This window comes from Panicum virgatum, chromosome 6K, assembly GCF_016808335.1.
Source record: "Panicum virgatum strain AP13 chromosome 6K, P.virgatum_v5, whole genome shotgun sequence".
In the NCBI taxonomy this organism is placed as follows: Eukaryota; Viridiplantae; Streptophyta; class Magnoliopsida; order Poales; family Poaceae; genus Panicum; species Panicum virgatum.
The window spans coordinates 8989914-9005047 of record NC_053141.1 but is presented as its reverse complement, the minus strand read 5'-3'; the positions used below and the strand labels follow the sequence as shown (position 1 = coordinate 9005047).

General features: G+C 43.8%; 1 protein-coding gene across 19 annotated transcripts; it reads right to left on the bottom strand.

The window, feature by feature from the left end:
- Positions 1–287: 287 nt before the first annotated feature.
- Positions 288–5786, bottom strand: LOC120711613. 19 transcript variants are annotated; one of them, XR_005690344.1, is made up of 8 exons: positions 4007–5247; positions 3518–3624; positions 3310–3400; positions 2827–3175; positions 1172–1311; positions 1074–1082; positions 882–975; positions 288–580 (listed from the first exon to the last, which is right to left on the bottom strand). XR_005690344.1 is itself a non-coding variant. In XM_039997204.1 (4 exons), exons 1-4 carry the CDS (start codon positions 4049–4051, stop codon positions 3101–3103), a joined length of 318 nt encoding a protein of 105 aa, XP_039853138.1. In that variant the 5' UTR covers positions 4052–5247; the 3' UTR covers positions 2447–3100. The 19 variants fall into 19 exon arrangements, 1 of the variants encoding a protein (XP_039853138.1); XR_005690340.1 differs by lacking the exon at positions 288–580 and adding an exon at positions 5350–5782 and having other exon boundaries at positions 655–1082; positions 4007–4535; positions 5165–5242; XR_005690342.1 differs by lacking the exon at positions 288–580 and adding an exon at positions 5350–5781 and having other exon boundaries at positions 655–1082; positions 4007–4535; positions 5201–5242.
- Between the last annotated feature and the right edge of the window lie 9348 nt (positions 5787–15134).

Genomic DNA, 15134 nt, shown 5'->3' with positions numbered 1-15134 from the left:
TCCTATCTTACGAGTGGTTGCTTAAATCTAGATTTAGAATTGGGGCACACATGTAGATATGGTCAATCTAGATCTAAAATTCTATCCATTGGTGGAATTATTTTTCCATTTCCCTTGGTAAATATTGATAGAATCTAGTTAGGTGGTGGATTAGTTATACTAGTAAACATGCCCGTGCTAACGCCACAGATAAATTTTATTTTAGATACATAAAAAACAATACATGATCACAGTCCAAAATAAGAATAATATGTCAAATAGTAAGCTTTCATATGGAAGTGTTAATATACACACTATACTACTGGACCTCATAAAAATCAACAGATCTAGTGTTACAATATTTTGACAGTTGTTGGATTCATTTGCGAGAAACAGCCTCTAGAAGTAATTAGCATTTGGAGAAATTCCCCTCGAAAAAAGGCATTTGGAGCGATTCAATTGAAATCTATAGGCTACAAAGGAAAGATTGCAACCTGGCAAACTAAAACAGTCTACTTAACATTTCAAACATTTCAAAGAGCTGTATTACACACATAAAATTGAAGCAATTGGTTGCACAGGCATGCAAAAAAAGAGGTACCTGAAACAGAAGAATTTCAGGAAGGTTTAAGTAAAAAACACAGAAATCCAAAGCAGGAAGGCATGGTCCAGTGATATCTTTTCAAGTAAGCAGCTTTCAAATTCACTTTAAAATTAGTTACAGGATCACTCAATTGAACGATTGGAAACCATATGTATTCCAAAGAAAACTACATATTCAGCCTTACATATCCCTGACGTGCCAAAACATAAAATTCAGCTCAAACTGTTCAGTTCAGTAACCAATCTTTGATATTCCAGTGCAAGAAGAACTAATAGAAAATTGAATGCTTAATCCAAACCTTGTAGCTCCCTCTTCTGTACATCCTTTGCTGGTGCGACAGTACAACATCATGGACCTCATGGAGAGCCATCAAAGCGTGTGTATCGATCGAACTGTGACCACAAGGCATGATATTAAATAGATTGGGGGCAAGAATGCGCAATTCGGGATTAATATCTTGCTGCTAGCTAGGGGGTTAGTTGCACTTCACCTGATATTCCTGCACAATCAGAAAAAGTGTTGACGCTCGCTAACGACTCATTTCAGACATCATCTTAAGCCTAAAATCATGAGAATAAAGTCTCATACCTGCTGATGTTATCCAGAAAGAGCCAATTTCACGTTTCCTCTTAGAAATATTACTATATTGGAATTTAGGCAGAAATGCAGGTAAAACAGGCTTCAAGCGTCAAGATACAAACCCGACCATCAGAGCAAACCATCAGCTCCTGCATGAGCGTATGAAAGACGAGCGTCAACACTAGTGTTAGGAGTTATTACTAACGAGTTCCACAAAGTGTTGGTGTACATTGCTTATGCTTGGAAATGAAAAGAGAATGCAGCCCAAGAGCAAGGTGACACGTCGCTAATCCGAGGCAACAACTTCTCGACGAATCAGACACGTTCACGGGGATCTACGGGCCCACCAAAGCACCAAAACTGACTCAAAACAAACCCATACCCATATATATCACTTGGGGCCCACCTAGCAGTCTTTTGACCAAAGACCGGGGCAAACGGGACCAGCCCACAGTCAGCCGACCAGCTAGGTCGGCCGAGCATGTGGTGGCGGCCCACGAGCCCCACCGACTCTCAGTGACATGTGGTGTCTCGTGGTTGGTGCTCCATGGCGGTTTGGCTTCATTCCCGGGGTGGCTCCCTCCTATAAATACAAAGAGAGGGGGTGAGAATTACACCACACACATCACACCTCCTTCTCTTGAGTTTTTCACTTGAGTGAGAGTTGTCTTAGGGAGATAGGAGTAGAGGTACTCAAGAGGGGCACCGGTAATGGCGCTCTTCTCCAATTAGTACCTCTACAAGAGAGTGAGGAGGAGTCGGGGGAAGTGCCGGGCTTGTCGGCGCTCTTCTCCGCTTGTACTCGACGGATGCTTATTCGGTTGTAAGTGTTCGAGACCTTATTTAGAATTAGAGTTTAGATTACAGGTTATTACCTCTGCCTTATATTACATGAGTGTATGCTTAGAGAGTAGCATTTGACTCTAGAGTTGGGCTCCGGATAGAAAAGGATAACCCTGTACGCCTCTAGAGTTAGTAGGGAATAGCGTAGACGTGGTGTCTAGGCCGGACTATACCACTCTGTTGTCCGATAGTCCCACGGTTTGTAGAGGCAGCCGGCAGGTGGTGACAGCCCTGTTCGAGCCCTAGTAATCCTCCACGTTCGGATATCGTATAGAGCACGTATTATTGGAACTATCGGCTTGTATAAGCCGGTCGAAACCAGTAGCTCGAAGTATAACGACGACGTGATCTCCTCTTCTAAACATAGATTCTAAATCTTAGTCCTCTCTATCCTATCCTTCCCACACAAGTGTGTGTCCTTGGACTGTCTGAACCCATAGATAGTGTACTCACGTTCCCAATGAATACGATACCCTGGAATACTCTTGGGTGAAAACTATAGCGGTATCCGTGCGCTTGCGGATTTTATTCGTGACGTGACAAAGTACCAACAAAAAGCAATTGCAAAATTGAAAGAAACTGATATCTGTCTCTCCCTTTCTGCTCTCTGTCTCCCCCATTCTACTTTCTTTCTCCCGCAAGCACCACTCTCTGACCTCTACTGGCACTCCAACGGGCAAGCATCAAGCCGCAGCACCAATCTCCTCTCACCAGCACCAAGCATATGAATCAAACATCTTACCATGAATAGGACTCTAGATAACTTTAAGATAACTCAAGGCAGCAAAAATCAACAAATGATTATTGACGAGCAAACTCACCGTGATGTGGCCAGCATTGCGGCCAGCCACTTCAGCGCGAGCAATTGTGCCAACTTGCCGCAGAACCACGCTCCACATCAAAGTGACAAGGTACTCAATCTGGTGCTCATACTCGCACCAGTGCTGGACCCAATATCACAATTCTGGGATGGTGGCGGAGCTCCACTATCTGAAAGACAAGGCAGCAGAAAAGGAGTGCTATGTCTGCTGCGAGGTATGTGTGTAACATAACTCTGGAAGTTAAAAATGGAAAGATTATATCAGTACTATCTTCTCAGCAGACAAATAAGCACAGTAGGCATATGCCCATCATCACTAAAATACATCGTTCTCTCCAGAGTTCCCTGATCTGCATGCAGCATGAAGTTAAAATAGAGATTAGGAATCAATTAATTCGCAACAAAGATCATAAGAAACAAGTGGATTCTCCATAGTTAGAATGTGTGTCCATAGTGCAAGTTCCATGTGAAAAAACTTTCATACCTCTAGAAGGATGGTTTTACTCTGCAGAATCAGAGTCTTCATCGCATACACAGAAGCTGATATTTGAGGTAAGAATTCTTCGTGAGGATATCTATGTAATCAGTGAAAGCAAACTTAGAATAATAGAGGGAATACATCAGAACTGAGCTGTAAAAATGTAAAAATTCGGATGAGATAAGGTTGGTTCAGAACTTGCATAAGCACTCACATGCAAGAAGTTATATTTACCATGAGCGTTGTCTTTCTGTAGCAACCATTTGTGTTCAGATTCTCCACTCGCTGGAAGTCAACATTTATAGCAAGAAAAGAACTCACCTGAGCATAGGTCCATGTTCAAAATTAATGGTTACACACTGAAGCAATTTATAGCAAGAAAATAACTCACGTGAGCTACTACTGAACCCAAAAGAACTCAAAATCTTGATACATGCAAATTCAAAGTAGATAAAGGTACCATGCACCTTCTTTTTAAACAAAATCTAAGCATTTAGCGAGATGTTAAATAGACATGGCAGCATTTGAAGTTAGAGGAGGATATAGCTGCCGGTTCAACGAAACGAAGCAAATGTCTCACTTTATAAATATTCCATTTTAAGTGCTGAAAGACTATTAAAGCTAATCAGAGTGCAATATAGATAGGGGGAAAATATAATTGACTTAACATAGATTATGGTCTAGGGAGGTGAGTTATTAGTACCTGTGACCAAACCATGGCACCAGCTAAGAATGCAAGGGTGTGCATTATCTCATTCTCAGCATTCAAATATAGCCTTGATAAGTGAAATCCTGGACCAAAAATATAGAAACTCTGGACCACATATTTCTTGAGAAGTTAAGTTGTGACCTCATCGTCTAGGGCTCCCTGAACACCACAGACGCCACCAATATGAGTGGGGCAAAAAGAAGCGACAAAACGTGTAGATGACTCACCTGCACATTTAGCCTTATTATATAAGCAGATAATTACTGTTTACCGCAACAGCTTGTAAAATAATTGAGATCATAACCGAATTACTGTTAGCAGGCATTGCTAAACAATGTAGAGAACAGTTATCTCTCACAAGAAACAATCCAAGTAATAAATAGTTGAAAGCATGTAACTTGGAAAGATAAATGGGCAAGGTGAATTGTAAGGCTTAACACATATTCTTATCTCTTTTATTATGATCGATGAGCCAGTCACCGTTAAGCAAAGAATAGTATCAGCCAGCTTGTAAGAAGAATCCCTGCAAAATAAAATCCAAGTATCGGCATAGAACATTCAAATTATTCGACGAAATATAAATATTAGCTTGGAAATTTCAGAAAAATCATCACATAAAAAAATCATCATCGCACATGTCTGAAGCCTCAGTTTAAGTGTATACATCACAGAAAAATATTAACACTGCACATGTCCAGTGCCCCAATTTAAGTGTAGCATCACAGCCAAAAAAATCATCATTGCATATGTCCAATGCCTCAATTTAAGTGCAACATCACATAATCCTACTCATCCTACTCAGAAAGAATGCATACAGGCTGTGATAAGACTAGCAACCAGAGCAAATAGCTTGCATCTCTTCTTCTCTCTCTCGCAAATCCATCTATACAATTCCACACATGGAATATGTTTTAATTTATGAAGGAAATATGTTTTAATTTAGATGTCAATGGGATATGTTGATAAATTAACTAGAACTAACATCACACGTCCATGAAAGAAATATGCAGAAACAAAAAAAAATAACAATGCAATGGCCACATGTACAGATTAGTAAAATTTCATAGGCATGGACAGCTGAAAAAAATATCAATGCCATGTATATATGAACAGATTATAGGCATGGACATATACTCAGATTAGCAAAAATACATCATAGGAGGGGGTGGGGGGAGGTTTTGCATATACAGAACATGCAGCAGGGAGATCCGAACCAGCAAACTGACGGATCTGCTACCCAGCACAAAACCAAGAAGGGATTTTGGATCTGTATGTTAGATAAATGGTGTGCAGTAATGGAAAGAACAAAAAAGTGAACCAAGAAAATTGATGCTCACCTCGAAACCAATCAGGACCTCAGATCCGGTGGGCGTAGGGGATTGGGTCACGGATCCCAGCCTGCCGTCTCCGCCGCACGTTGAGGCGGGGCCCGGTGTCACGCCGGTCTCCCGCACCCGGCGTGGTGGGCGGCGGCGGCGGCGTCCCTCACCTGCGCCCGGCTTGGTGGGCGGCGGGTGCGTACGCACCCGGCTTGTAGGGCGGCGGCGGGCGGAGGGCGCACCCTGCGCGCGTCCGCGGCGGCGGGCCGATGGCTCACCCGGCGCGTGTCCGCGGCAGCTGGCGGAGGTGGCAGCCTCACCGCGGTGGCCCGCAGCGCTGGCGGCCAGGTTTGCGGTGGCAAGCGGAGGCCGCAGCAGGCGCGGTAGACGGCGGCCCGGGGTGGGAGGAAGACCAAAATTTGGTGGAACAAAAAGAGTGCGGGAGAGGGGGTTCGAACCCTGCTCGGGCTGTGCGGAAGAGGGGGGCATGGGCGCGGGGTGGAGGAGCGCTGGAGTGGAAGCGCGTTGAAGCGGAGGATGATACATATAACGTGGTCCGTTGGATTGGGTTGATGCTTAGTTCGTAGTATTTGCAGCCATTGATTTTTATGGAGTACAGATTCTGGGTACACTATCGTTGGTGCACTACATGCTGAATGTCTCAGCGGGGGGAGGAATTTGTGGGTGGACTGATCATAATTCGATTTGATGCTTTATGGGGTAGATATGTTTTAGTTCGTTGGACAACTTGTGAATTTTTTCTTGCAAAAAACAACTTGTGAATTTATATTATTTTATATTAATTTTCAGATGGACCGAGGATGGATGTATGATGCACTGAGATGGAGCCCCTTATTTCTAAACGGTGTATCCAATTTTTTGAAAAAAACCGAGTTTGATATGAGAAGAAAGAAATTTTTTGCCCATATCTTGATTGCCGCAATAAAAGGAAGTTCAGCAACTCAATGCATATAAAAGAACGCGTTTCATGGAAGGGTATTCTCGATGGATCAAGCATGGAGAAGATGAGGATACCGAGGTATCTGCAAATGTTGTTGATGAAGATGATATCTAGCTGAAACCATTATATACATGTGAATCGTGGTATCGATCAAATGCTCCTTGATGCCGAGCAACTTTGCACTGCCGAGAACGGGTAAGCCAAATTTGATGCCTTGAAGGAGACTTCAAAGAAACCCTTGTATGAAGGGTGGGACCAGAAGTACTCTCAGTTGCAAACCACCCTTGAACTCATGAAGGTGAAGGCAAGCAATGGTTTGTATGATAAAGGGTTCAATGACCTATTAAGCCTCTTAAAAGACATGCTCCTAAAGCCGAATTGTCTAATGACTACTATTACATATGAAGCCAAGAAGATAATTTGTCCTTTAGGAATGGAAGTGAAGAAAATCCACATACGTCGTTGTTGCATCCTCTACAAGAGAGTTTGTTGAATTGCTTTTCTGCCGGAGGTGTGTGTAGCCCCTCGATACAAGAACATCGAGGATGCTGAAGATTGTGAAGATGAGCATGGGAAGAAGAGGGGTATCCCAGCCAAGGTGATCAGTACTTTCCCATAATACCCCACCTGCAGCATATGTTCGCAAATCGCAAGGAAGCCAAATTGTTCCGTTGGCATCATGATAAGCGCAAAATGGATGGAATTGCTCCATGCTAGCCAATGGAGAAAGATTGACATGTTCACTACTACACATCTGAATGTCTACTTGTCTAGTTCTTGTTGCAGCAAAATTCGATGCGATGAATCCTGCGGAGCACGACATGCTAAGGCCTAGGAGCTCTGCTTATCTTTAGTGCAGTTGTTGCTCTTTAGGTGCACGGTGTGCTAGTCAATTTGTGCTGCCCAAAAACCTTATTGTCATACCTCGTGCAGGCTTCACGACGGCAACGGCTCAGAGATACTTCTAACTCTTCTCCTCAGTGCACGCCAAGGAGAAGAACCGGCGAGAACCAGCAGCTCAGTACCACAACATAGTTCACCAGATTGAAAAAGACAGGAGAATGTGGGTGTTTTTCGTGTGTTCCTGGACATGTCCAGGATTTCGTATAGACGAGAAGGCAGCTCACTGCTGACCGTTTTCACTATAAAATCACCACTTATTAGCAGTAGTAATCCCCAAATAATTCAGATTAATACTTCCCATTTAACCAGGGATTATGGCATTGACTGCATAATAATCACATCTTATAACTGTTGTCAAAAGATTAATATGCAGATGACAAAAGGCTTACACCAACCTGGCTGCTCGCTGTCCCAAGTAACACGGTTTCTCAAGCGAAAACATCCACACATATGCGCGTGCGTGTGCGTTGTGTAAACCAGCCCCATACTTCCCTTGATTGTCTGTACAACCACATGGGTGGGCTCTGCTATTTAAGTTGGCTTGCACCAACTCAAACTAACAGCATGAGACTACTAGATGGCATGCACTCTTTGAAATTTTGAAATGGGCCTCCTTATGGGTCTATTTTCCAGCAATCCCTTCTCTCATATTTTTTTTCTCATAGTTTGAATTGCGTGAAGTAATAATCTTCGACAGAAGACAAGGACGAACTATCTTAACCTCACCCTCACCACTCATCTTCTCTTCTGCATTGTAGTCAAGTGATATATTGCCTGCAAAGCCAGAAGTAACGTGATGCATTTGGCAAAGGCAGTATCTGTTAGCAATTTTTTTAGATAAAAGAAAATTTCGGCCTTAAACATTCACATGTGAATGTCTACCGCCAATGGTTGCCAGAGTTCTTAGACTCTGAACCTCAAACGAGGATAAAAACAGAAGAAAGAAAACTCTAAAACAAAGAAAGAAATTAAGAATACTAAGCTCCAATTCTTCTCTTCGTCCATGTTTCATCTTGCAAAACCTTTACGCTGCATCAAACCATAGAATCTCTCATTTTCTTAAAAACTTGATGTCAGAACCATCTAATGCCGCTGAAGTAACTAAGTCAGACCGAAGGACCTCCAAAAACAACACTCCAATAAGAAAACACATTAAAGATGCTGTCGCCACCTCATCCAGCATGCTAGAATTGAGTTTTCACCGGGTGGTCCGTCAACCTATGCAGACGGCACCACGACAACGCCTCACACGGGAAACAACGCCTAGAAGCACCGCCGTTGTCGACACGAACACAAGGTCTGGAAGGGTTTTCGCCCGAATCGCTTGCCGACAGTAGCTGCGCCTTATGAGCGATGTTGCAAGCGTAGTCGATGGAAATGACGACCTCGGTGGCCATACCGGACCGGTACCGTTGGCCGCGCTAGCATCCACGCAAGCCCAAGCCATGAGGCAGGCCTCCGTGACCTGAGTGCCAGCACGCCACAGCGCCCCCACCCCTCCCCCCCGGTCCACACACCCGGCAGCCTTGCGAAGCCGCCCCCCCCCCCACCTCCCCGGGGGCGTCTATTCCTCGCTCGCGCGAGCTCGCGCCGAGCTGTCGCAGCTACGCTCCGCCCCCCGCTCCCCCGCCTTCCTCCGCCTCCCAGGCTCCGGCGCCGCCCTCGGCGCCTCCGCCGCCACCCTCCGCCGCCGCCTTCTCTAACCGAGCTCGCCGCCGCGCGCCGCCGCCTTCTCCTCGCCCCCGCCGCCGGCCCCGCCCGGCCGGCGGCGCTCCCGCGCCGCCGGTCGATCCGCCGCCACCGCCTGGCCGCCGCCGCCCCCGGCCTCCTCTTCTATAGCCGGAGGCCATAGAGCCATCCCACCCCCGGCAACCCAAACCCTAAAGGCCGCCGCCTCCCACCACCACCCCGGCCGCCGACGACCTCGCCGGCGGCCGCTCCGCCCCACCAACCACCCCCAAGACCCCGGCAATCCCCTTCCCTAACCCCGGCGCCACCACCATCGCGAGATCCAGAGGTAGAAGAAGAACAGTGTCGCGCGGGCCCACCTGGCAGGGACTCCGCCTCCCCCTTCTGCGATAGGACGCGCTGCAGTAGCGCGCGCGAGGAATAGCCTCCGCGCACCCCCCCCCCCCCCCCCGACTTGCGAAGCTGGAGCGACATTGGTCCTCGTGGCGGCGCTTTGCCGATGGGATCGGGCTCGTGCGCCCGTGCATCCTGGCGGCGCCACGCCTAGCTCCAGCGAGGAAAACGCCGGATCTGGCTGCTACCACCCACGACTCGCTATCAGCATCACGGTCCCGAGGGCCCTCCCTCTCCGGCAGCCTGCACGGCGGTGCATTGAGCAGCAGCGCTCCAGCGGCTCCGAGTTCCCCCAACTCCGGCCTGGGAAAAGCTGGATCCAGCCGCTACCGCCGACGATGCGCTGTTGTTGTGCCGAGGGCCGGGCCTTGCAAGTTAGCAACATTGGTATATAGGAGAAGTCAAAACCGAAAAATGTTCAGATTCAGCTGAATCTGACAGGAATCAGTGAAAGGCTACCGTGCTAGCACTGCGACACAAGGATTGTGCAATTCTGACTACAGGTTCATTTTCCAATTGCACGGGCAACTCGCAAGCTACTTGCTACTAATAAACCTTGTAAAACGTTAACGAAGCGTGGAAAATCCTTGATCCATGAGACTATCAATCTAGTTCCCCACAGCCGCGTATTCTACAGACTAGCAGGATTCTACAAACCAATTGATGCTAACAGGGTGATTCTTGTTAGGTTTTGGATCGCGAATAAGCATAACCGCAAAAGCTACCCCCACTACTAACCCCCTCCTTCCTTCGGGAAGGCGCCGGAGGAGCGCCGGCGGCCGAAGGGGAGGAGCGCAGACACGGTACCTGATGCTAAGAGTGCAAAAAGGTGCCCCTAAGAGTACCCATCGCTCCTCTTTAATTCAAAAATTTATACTAGAGGGACGGTGAATACCCTAAGGGACACCCATTTGCACTTCTACCTGATCCTGCCGCGAGCAAGACGGGCACGTCGGTCGGAAAGACAGCAGCGGCGGCGGTGTCGCTGCTCCGTCGAGGTAAGGCCTGCGTAGTGTAGTTCTTAGTGGGCTTCATTGACTGGCCCGCAATAATATTGGTTTACACCTCCGGGGCCTTTTTTTCATTTTTATATTTAAAAAAACAAAATTTCAAAAGTATATGTCAAATAGAGAAATTTTCAAAAATGGGTGCATGTCGCCCCCCTAATGGGCGACAGACACCCTGTCGCCCATCCAGTGGGCGATAGGACCTAAATGTAAAAAAAATTACATTTAGGTCCTAGCGCCTAAGGCGCATTAAACAGTGAACTTATAAAATCGATATAAAATTATAGAAAAATCAGAAAAATACAAACTCAACTGTTCTGGATTCTATGAAATAATATCTACAACTTTTGTTACATAAAGTTTTTCATTTTATCAATGTATCTAAATCAAGAAAAATAGTTCTTGTACCTAGAAAAATCTGAAATAATTTATTTGGTCTAGTTGTGCTTATCTAAAATTTACCAAACTTTTTTTATAGCTCTTAGGAAATAAAATAATAGTACTGTAAAAGTTATGGCTTCTAATACTCAGTATAGCAGCATGGATAAATAACTCATTTAAACTAGACATATTGCAAGATCTAATTTAAAAACTTATTCTAGAAATGTTTTCTGGGCCTACCAATTTTTTACAAACCTATGCTCACAATATGAAACACTCTGGTCAAAGATGACATGCATCCAAAGGATGTATATCTTGAGATTTAAATAAAAGTGCATTAAACTGGTATTTAAAATAGAGCAAGATACATTAATCAAATGAAAAACTTTATGTAACAAAAGTTGTAGATCTAGTTTCATAGAATCCAGAACAATTGGGTTTGTATTTTTTTTGATTTTTCTACGATTTTATATCAATTTTACAAGTTTACTATTTAATGCGCCCTAGGCGCCAGGACCTAAATGTAAATTTTTATTTACATTTAGGTCATGTCGCCCACTGGATGGCGCGACAGCCACACTGTCGCTCATTAGGGGAGCGACAGACACCCATTTTTGAAAATTTCCATATTCGACATATATTTTTGAAATTTTGTTTTTTTAATATAAAAATGAAAAAAGCGCCACCTCCGGGAGTCCATGGCCCACGCACACCACGCTGGGCCGAGGTGGAGATGGGTAGAAGTTTGTATGCTACGTGTGCTTGGAGAGATCGTCTTCATGGCGCTAGGCCATATATATCAGAAAAGCTCTCGTATCTAATACTATATTAGCGAAAAAACCTGTAACCTAGTAGTTACAAAAATCTCAGTAGCACCTGAGATTCTGGATTCAACTCCTCATAGAAGCAAATATTTTGGGATTTAATGGCATTGCACATTCAGTGGTAGGCGACGTTCCCGTCGACAGCGAGGCGCCTGTGGTGACTTCGTTTCAATCTCGATGATTTGCTGGTTTAGTCTTCGAAGATACTCATAGGGGTAGGATTTGCGTATATATGTTCATAGAGCTGTGAGTGTGCGTGCGTTGTGAGTGTCTGAGTTGTATTGTGTAATTTCAAAAAAAAATCTACTACTGTATTAAATTCATGTTGGCACTTTGCCACTTTGGTTGAACTTAACATTGACGTCAAATGTTCTTTAGAGTTCTAATTGCACCAACGTGTTCCGGTCTATGAGAAGCTTACCAATATGAGGTCTTTACCATAATGTTTTGGAAGACATGCACTGGCAGTAGGAAATGACGTGTATAAACTTTCTAACGATGCTTCCATGGTTCACCTTCCATAGTTCATCTTGTAAAAAATTTCGCGAAATTTTTTTGCAACTTTGACCACTAATTAGAGGTATTAAATAAAGTCTAATTACAAAAGCATCTCCACAACCATGGGTACTGTAGTAATACTGTAGCTAATGAGGTCTTTGACCGTATGCTTGGAGAACGATTAGGGCATGGTTACTGTAGCATTACTGTGACAAATAATTGATTAATTAAGCTCATTAGGTTCGTCACGCAAAGTTGCATCTATCAGTGAAAAAATTTGTAAATAGACTTCATTTAGTGCTACATGCATACAAGATTCCGTTGGTGAAATTTTTTGCGAAATAAACCAAACACAGTTTGCTCTCGCTGTCTGATGATGCGTTGGTCCAAGTCACCCCAAGATCTAGTCAACAAAAAAAACACACTGCACCGTAACATCTCTGTTGTCTTTGGCGCCAATGTTTGGAGTTACACGTGTGACTGTCAATTAAATCATCACACAAGACAAAATAATTTTATTTTATTTTGGAATAATTTTTTTTGTTGTTAGAATAATTAAAAATTGTTCCGCAACAAAAAAATTATTTCGAAACAAATTTTATTGAGTTTACGTATGTAAACCAGTTTAGACTCAAAATATGAAATCTGGAGGAGGGCGTCTACTGTGATAAGTCTCCTCAGGGTCACGCGAATGACCCGAGCAGCGCCCAGCATGTGGCCAGGTCGAGTGGAATGCTGTACGTACATGTACGTGCTGGGTGTTTTTGTCCGGGAAACTTGTTTGTGCTGGTTGGCCGTTCTCGAATCCCTGTTTGTCAAGACATTTCTCCTCCGGTGCAACTCTGGACCTGTTTTGGATACTACCAAATTACCAAACATTACACCGTGCGGTGGGTCCACGTCAAGTAGGAATGAAACCGTGGAAAACGATACTCCATCAGAAACAAATTAAATGCACATATGTCGGTTTAGGATTCGACCTATTAACATATGAGCTGAAATCACATGTTTGATGCCACTGGATGGACTATAGAAAACACATATAACTTTCAGTATTTACAATAAGGAAAAAGTCTGGTTTACACTCTCGAACTATCGCAAAAGTCAGATTTTCAATCTTCAACTATAAAATCGGATAACATAGGTCATCCTACTGTTGAAGCCGGACGAATTTGACCCTTTGGGTAGTATTGATCGGAGGTGATTGTGGTTGAAGGTTAAAAATTATCTTAAAGGCCAAATTTATCCAATTTTAATAGTCGGATGGCTTTTGTCATCCAATTTTGTATTTAAAAGTAGAAATTCGGACTTTTGCTAAACCGGACTTTTCCCTACAATATAAAGATCAAGCCAAGACGTTGTAGGAGAGACATGTCGATGTCCTAAACGGCGTAATTTCGAGTTAGAGACACTGACACACTAATATGTTCACCAGATAGATATTTGTGCTACATATATAGTAGTATGTTGACTAGATAGATATTTGTGCTACATATATAGTAGTATGTTCACTAGATAGATATTTGTGCTACGTACGGATATAACTTGACAATTATTTGCAAATAAACTTATATGTTCTGCTGCTGCAAAAGTTTGATTTAGATTGCCAGCTAGCTGTATTATTGCCATCGCCACTATGCTCTATTCATGTGACACCAACTGGCCGCACTCATCATCGCGGATGTCGAGTTTGGCCTTACTTCGCGAAATTTTATTGGTTGGTATTGTATCACTTTGGTTGTGATTTAATAATTAATGTCTATTTATAGATTAATTAGGTTTAAAAAATTTGTCTCGTCATTTACAGTTAAACTATGTAATGAGTTATTTTTTTAAATAAAATAATAAGTTATTTTTTCAACTATATTTAATGCTCCATACATATATTTAAAAATTCGATCTAATGGATACTATAGCAAAAAATTTTGGAACCCACGCATGAGGGCCCTTTCGGGACAATTTTGGAACCCACGCATGAGGGTCCTTTCGGGACAAGTTTCGTTGACGCACTTGCTGTCGTCATTGAAGTGGGCCCGCAGGCCGCAGCCGGGGGAGTGGACCCTGGGTGCACCGGCGCGGCGGCGCCTCCGTACGCCCCCTGCCTAATCACCGCCACCTGTCCCATTTTCTTCATACGGTTGGTTCCTGGATGGAGAAAGGCATTCAATCCAGAGAAAATGGGACAGGTGGCGAGGACTAGGCAGGGGGCGCATGCAGGCGCGGGCGTCCACCCCATTTTTTTCCGCAGCCGGTCCCTCTCAGGCTCTCACGCCAGGAGCCCAGCATGGACCCGCAAGATATAATTGGATAATGCTATAGTACGTGATTTCAACTTTATTTTAAGCTGTAAATATTCTTGTGGGATTTACAAGACATATTTGTGTAAGTTTAGCCAATCTTCAGTTTGTTTTTTTAATATATTTAGGCAAGCAATATATATACTAGTATATGTATATTTGTTCTTTTGTATGTTAAAAATTTTTGGACTCTTTCCTCCAAAGGTTCACCAACAACTTGCTTCCAACTTACCTATAAAAGATTTTACTTTTTATTATCTTGCACAAACTCAAAGAGTTTGTATGATTATTATTAACTATTATCCTACATACAAGTATTACGATGATCCATTGATCCATCTAGTTGTGTGGTAACTAACGTAGATTATTCATTTTTATTTGTATGATTCTTGATTTTTTTTAAAGAGATACCCCAAAGGAGACCCCTGATGTTTAAGGTGCCACACCCAGGGTTCGAACTCTGGGCAAGAGCCTCCCGGCCGGTGGCCTTTGCCACTGCGCCATGAGTTCCTCAGCTTGTATGATTCTTGATTGTTATCTAAGTTAGGTCACACCATTATCACAAACCAAGTATAACTTAGCTAGCTGGATTTCTTGTGGTGTAATCTGTCCACTAAGATTCTGATTGTTTAACTTTAAAGGAATGCTTGTATTTTTCTAAATTTATTATTTAAGAATATATGTGCACGCCCTTTATATAACCACTACATGTATTTCATAAAAAACCTCACACCGTTAGCCATACAGTGGACATCACCACATCACCTTTCTTTCTCACAAGCATGAGCGATGCCGAATCGAATCGATGGCCTTGTGAATTTGTACATGCAGCTCTTGGGGAAAGTACAGA

Bases quoted from the DNA above. Each gene is read 5' to 3' on its own strand.
- LOC120711613 (XM_039997204.1), bottom strand. From the start codon at position 4,051: ATGCACACCCTTGCATTCTTAGCTGGTGCCATGGTTTGGTCACAG. The intron at 3,401-3,517 runs GTGAGTGCTTAT...CTGATTACATAG, and splicing joins GTAAATATAACTTCTTGCAT to ATATCCTCACGAAGAATTCT. The intron at 3,176-3,309 runs GTATGAAAGTTT...TGCTGCATGCAG, and splicing joins GTAAAACCATCCTTCTAGAG to ATCAGGGAACTCTGGAGAGA.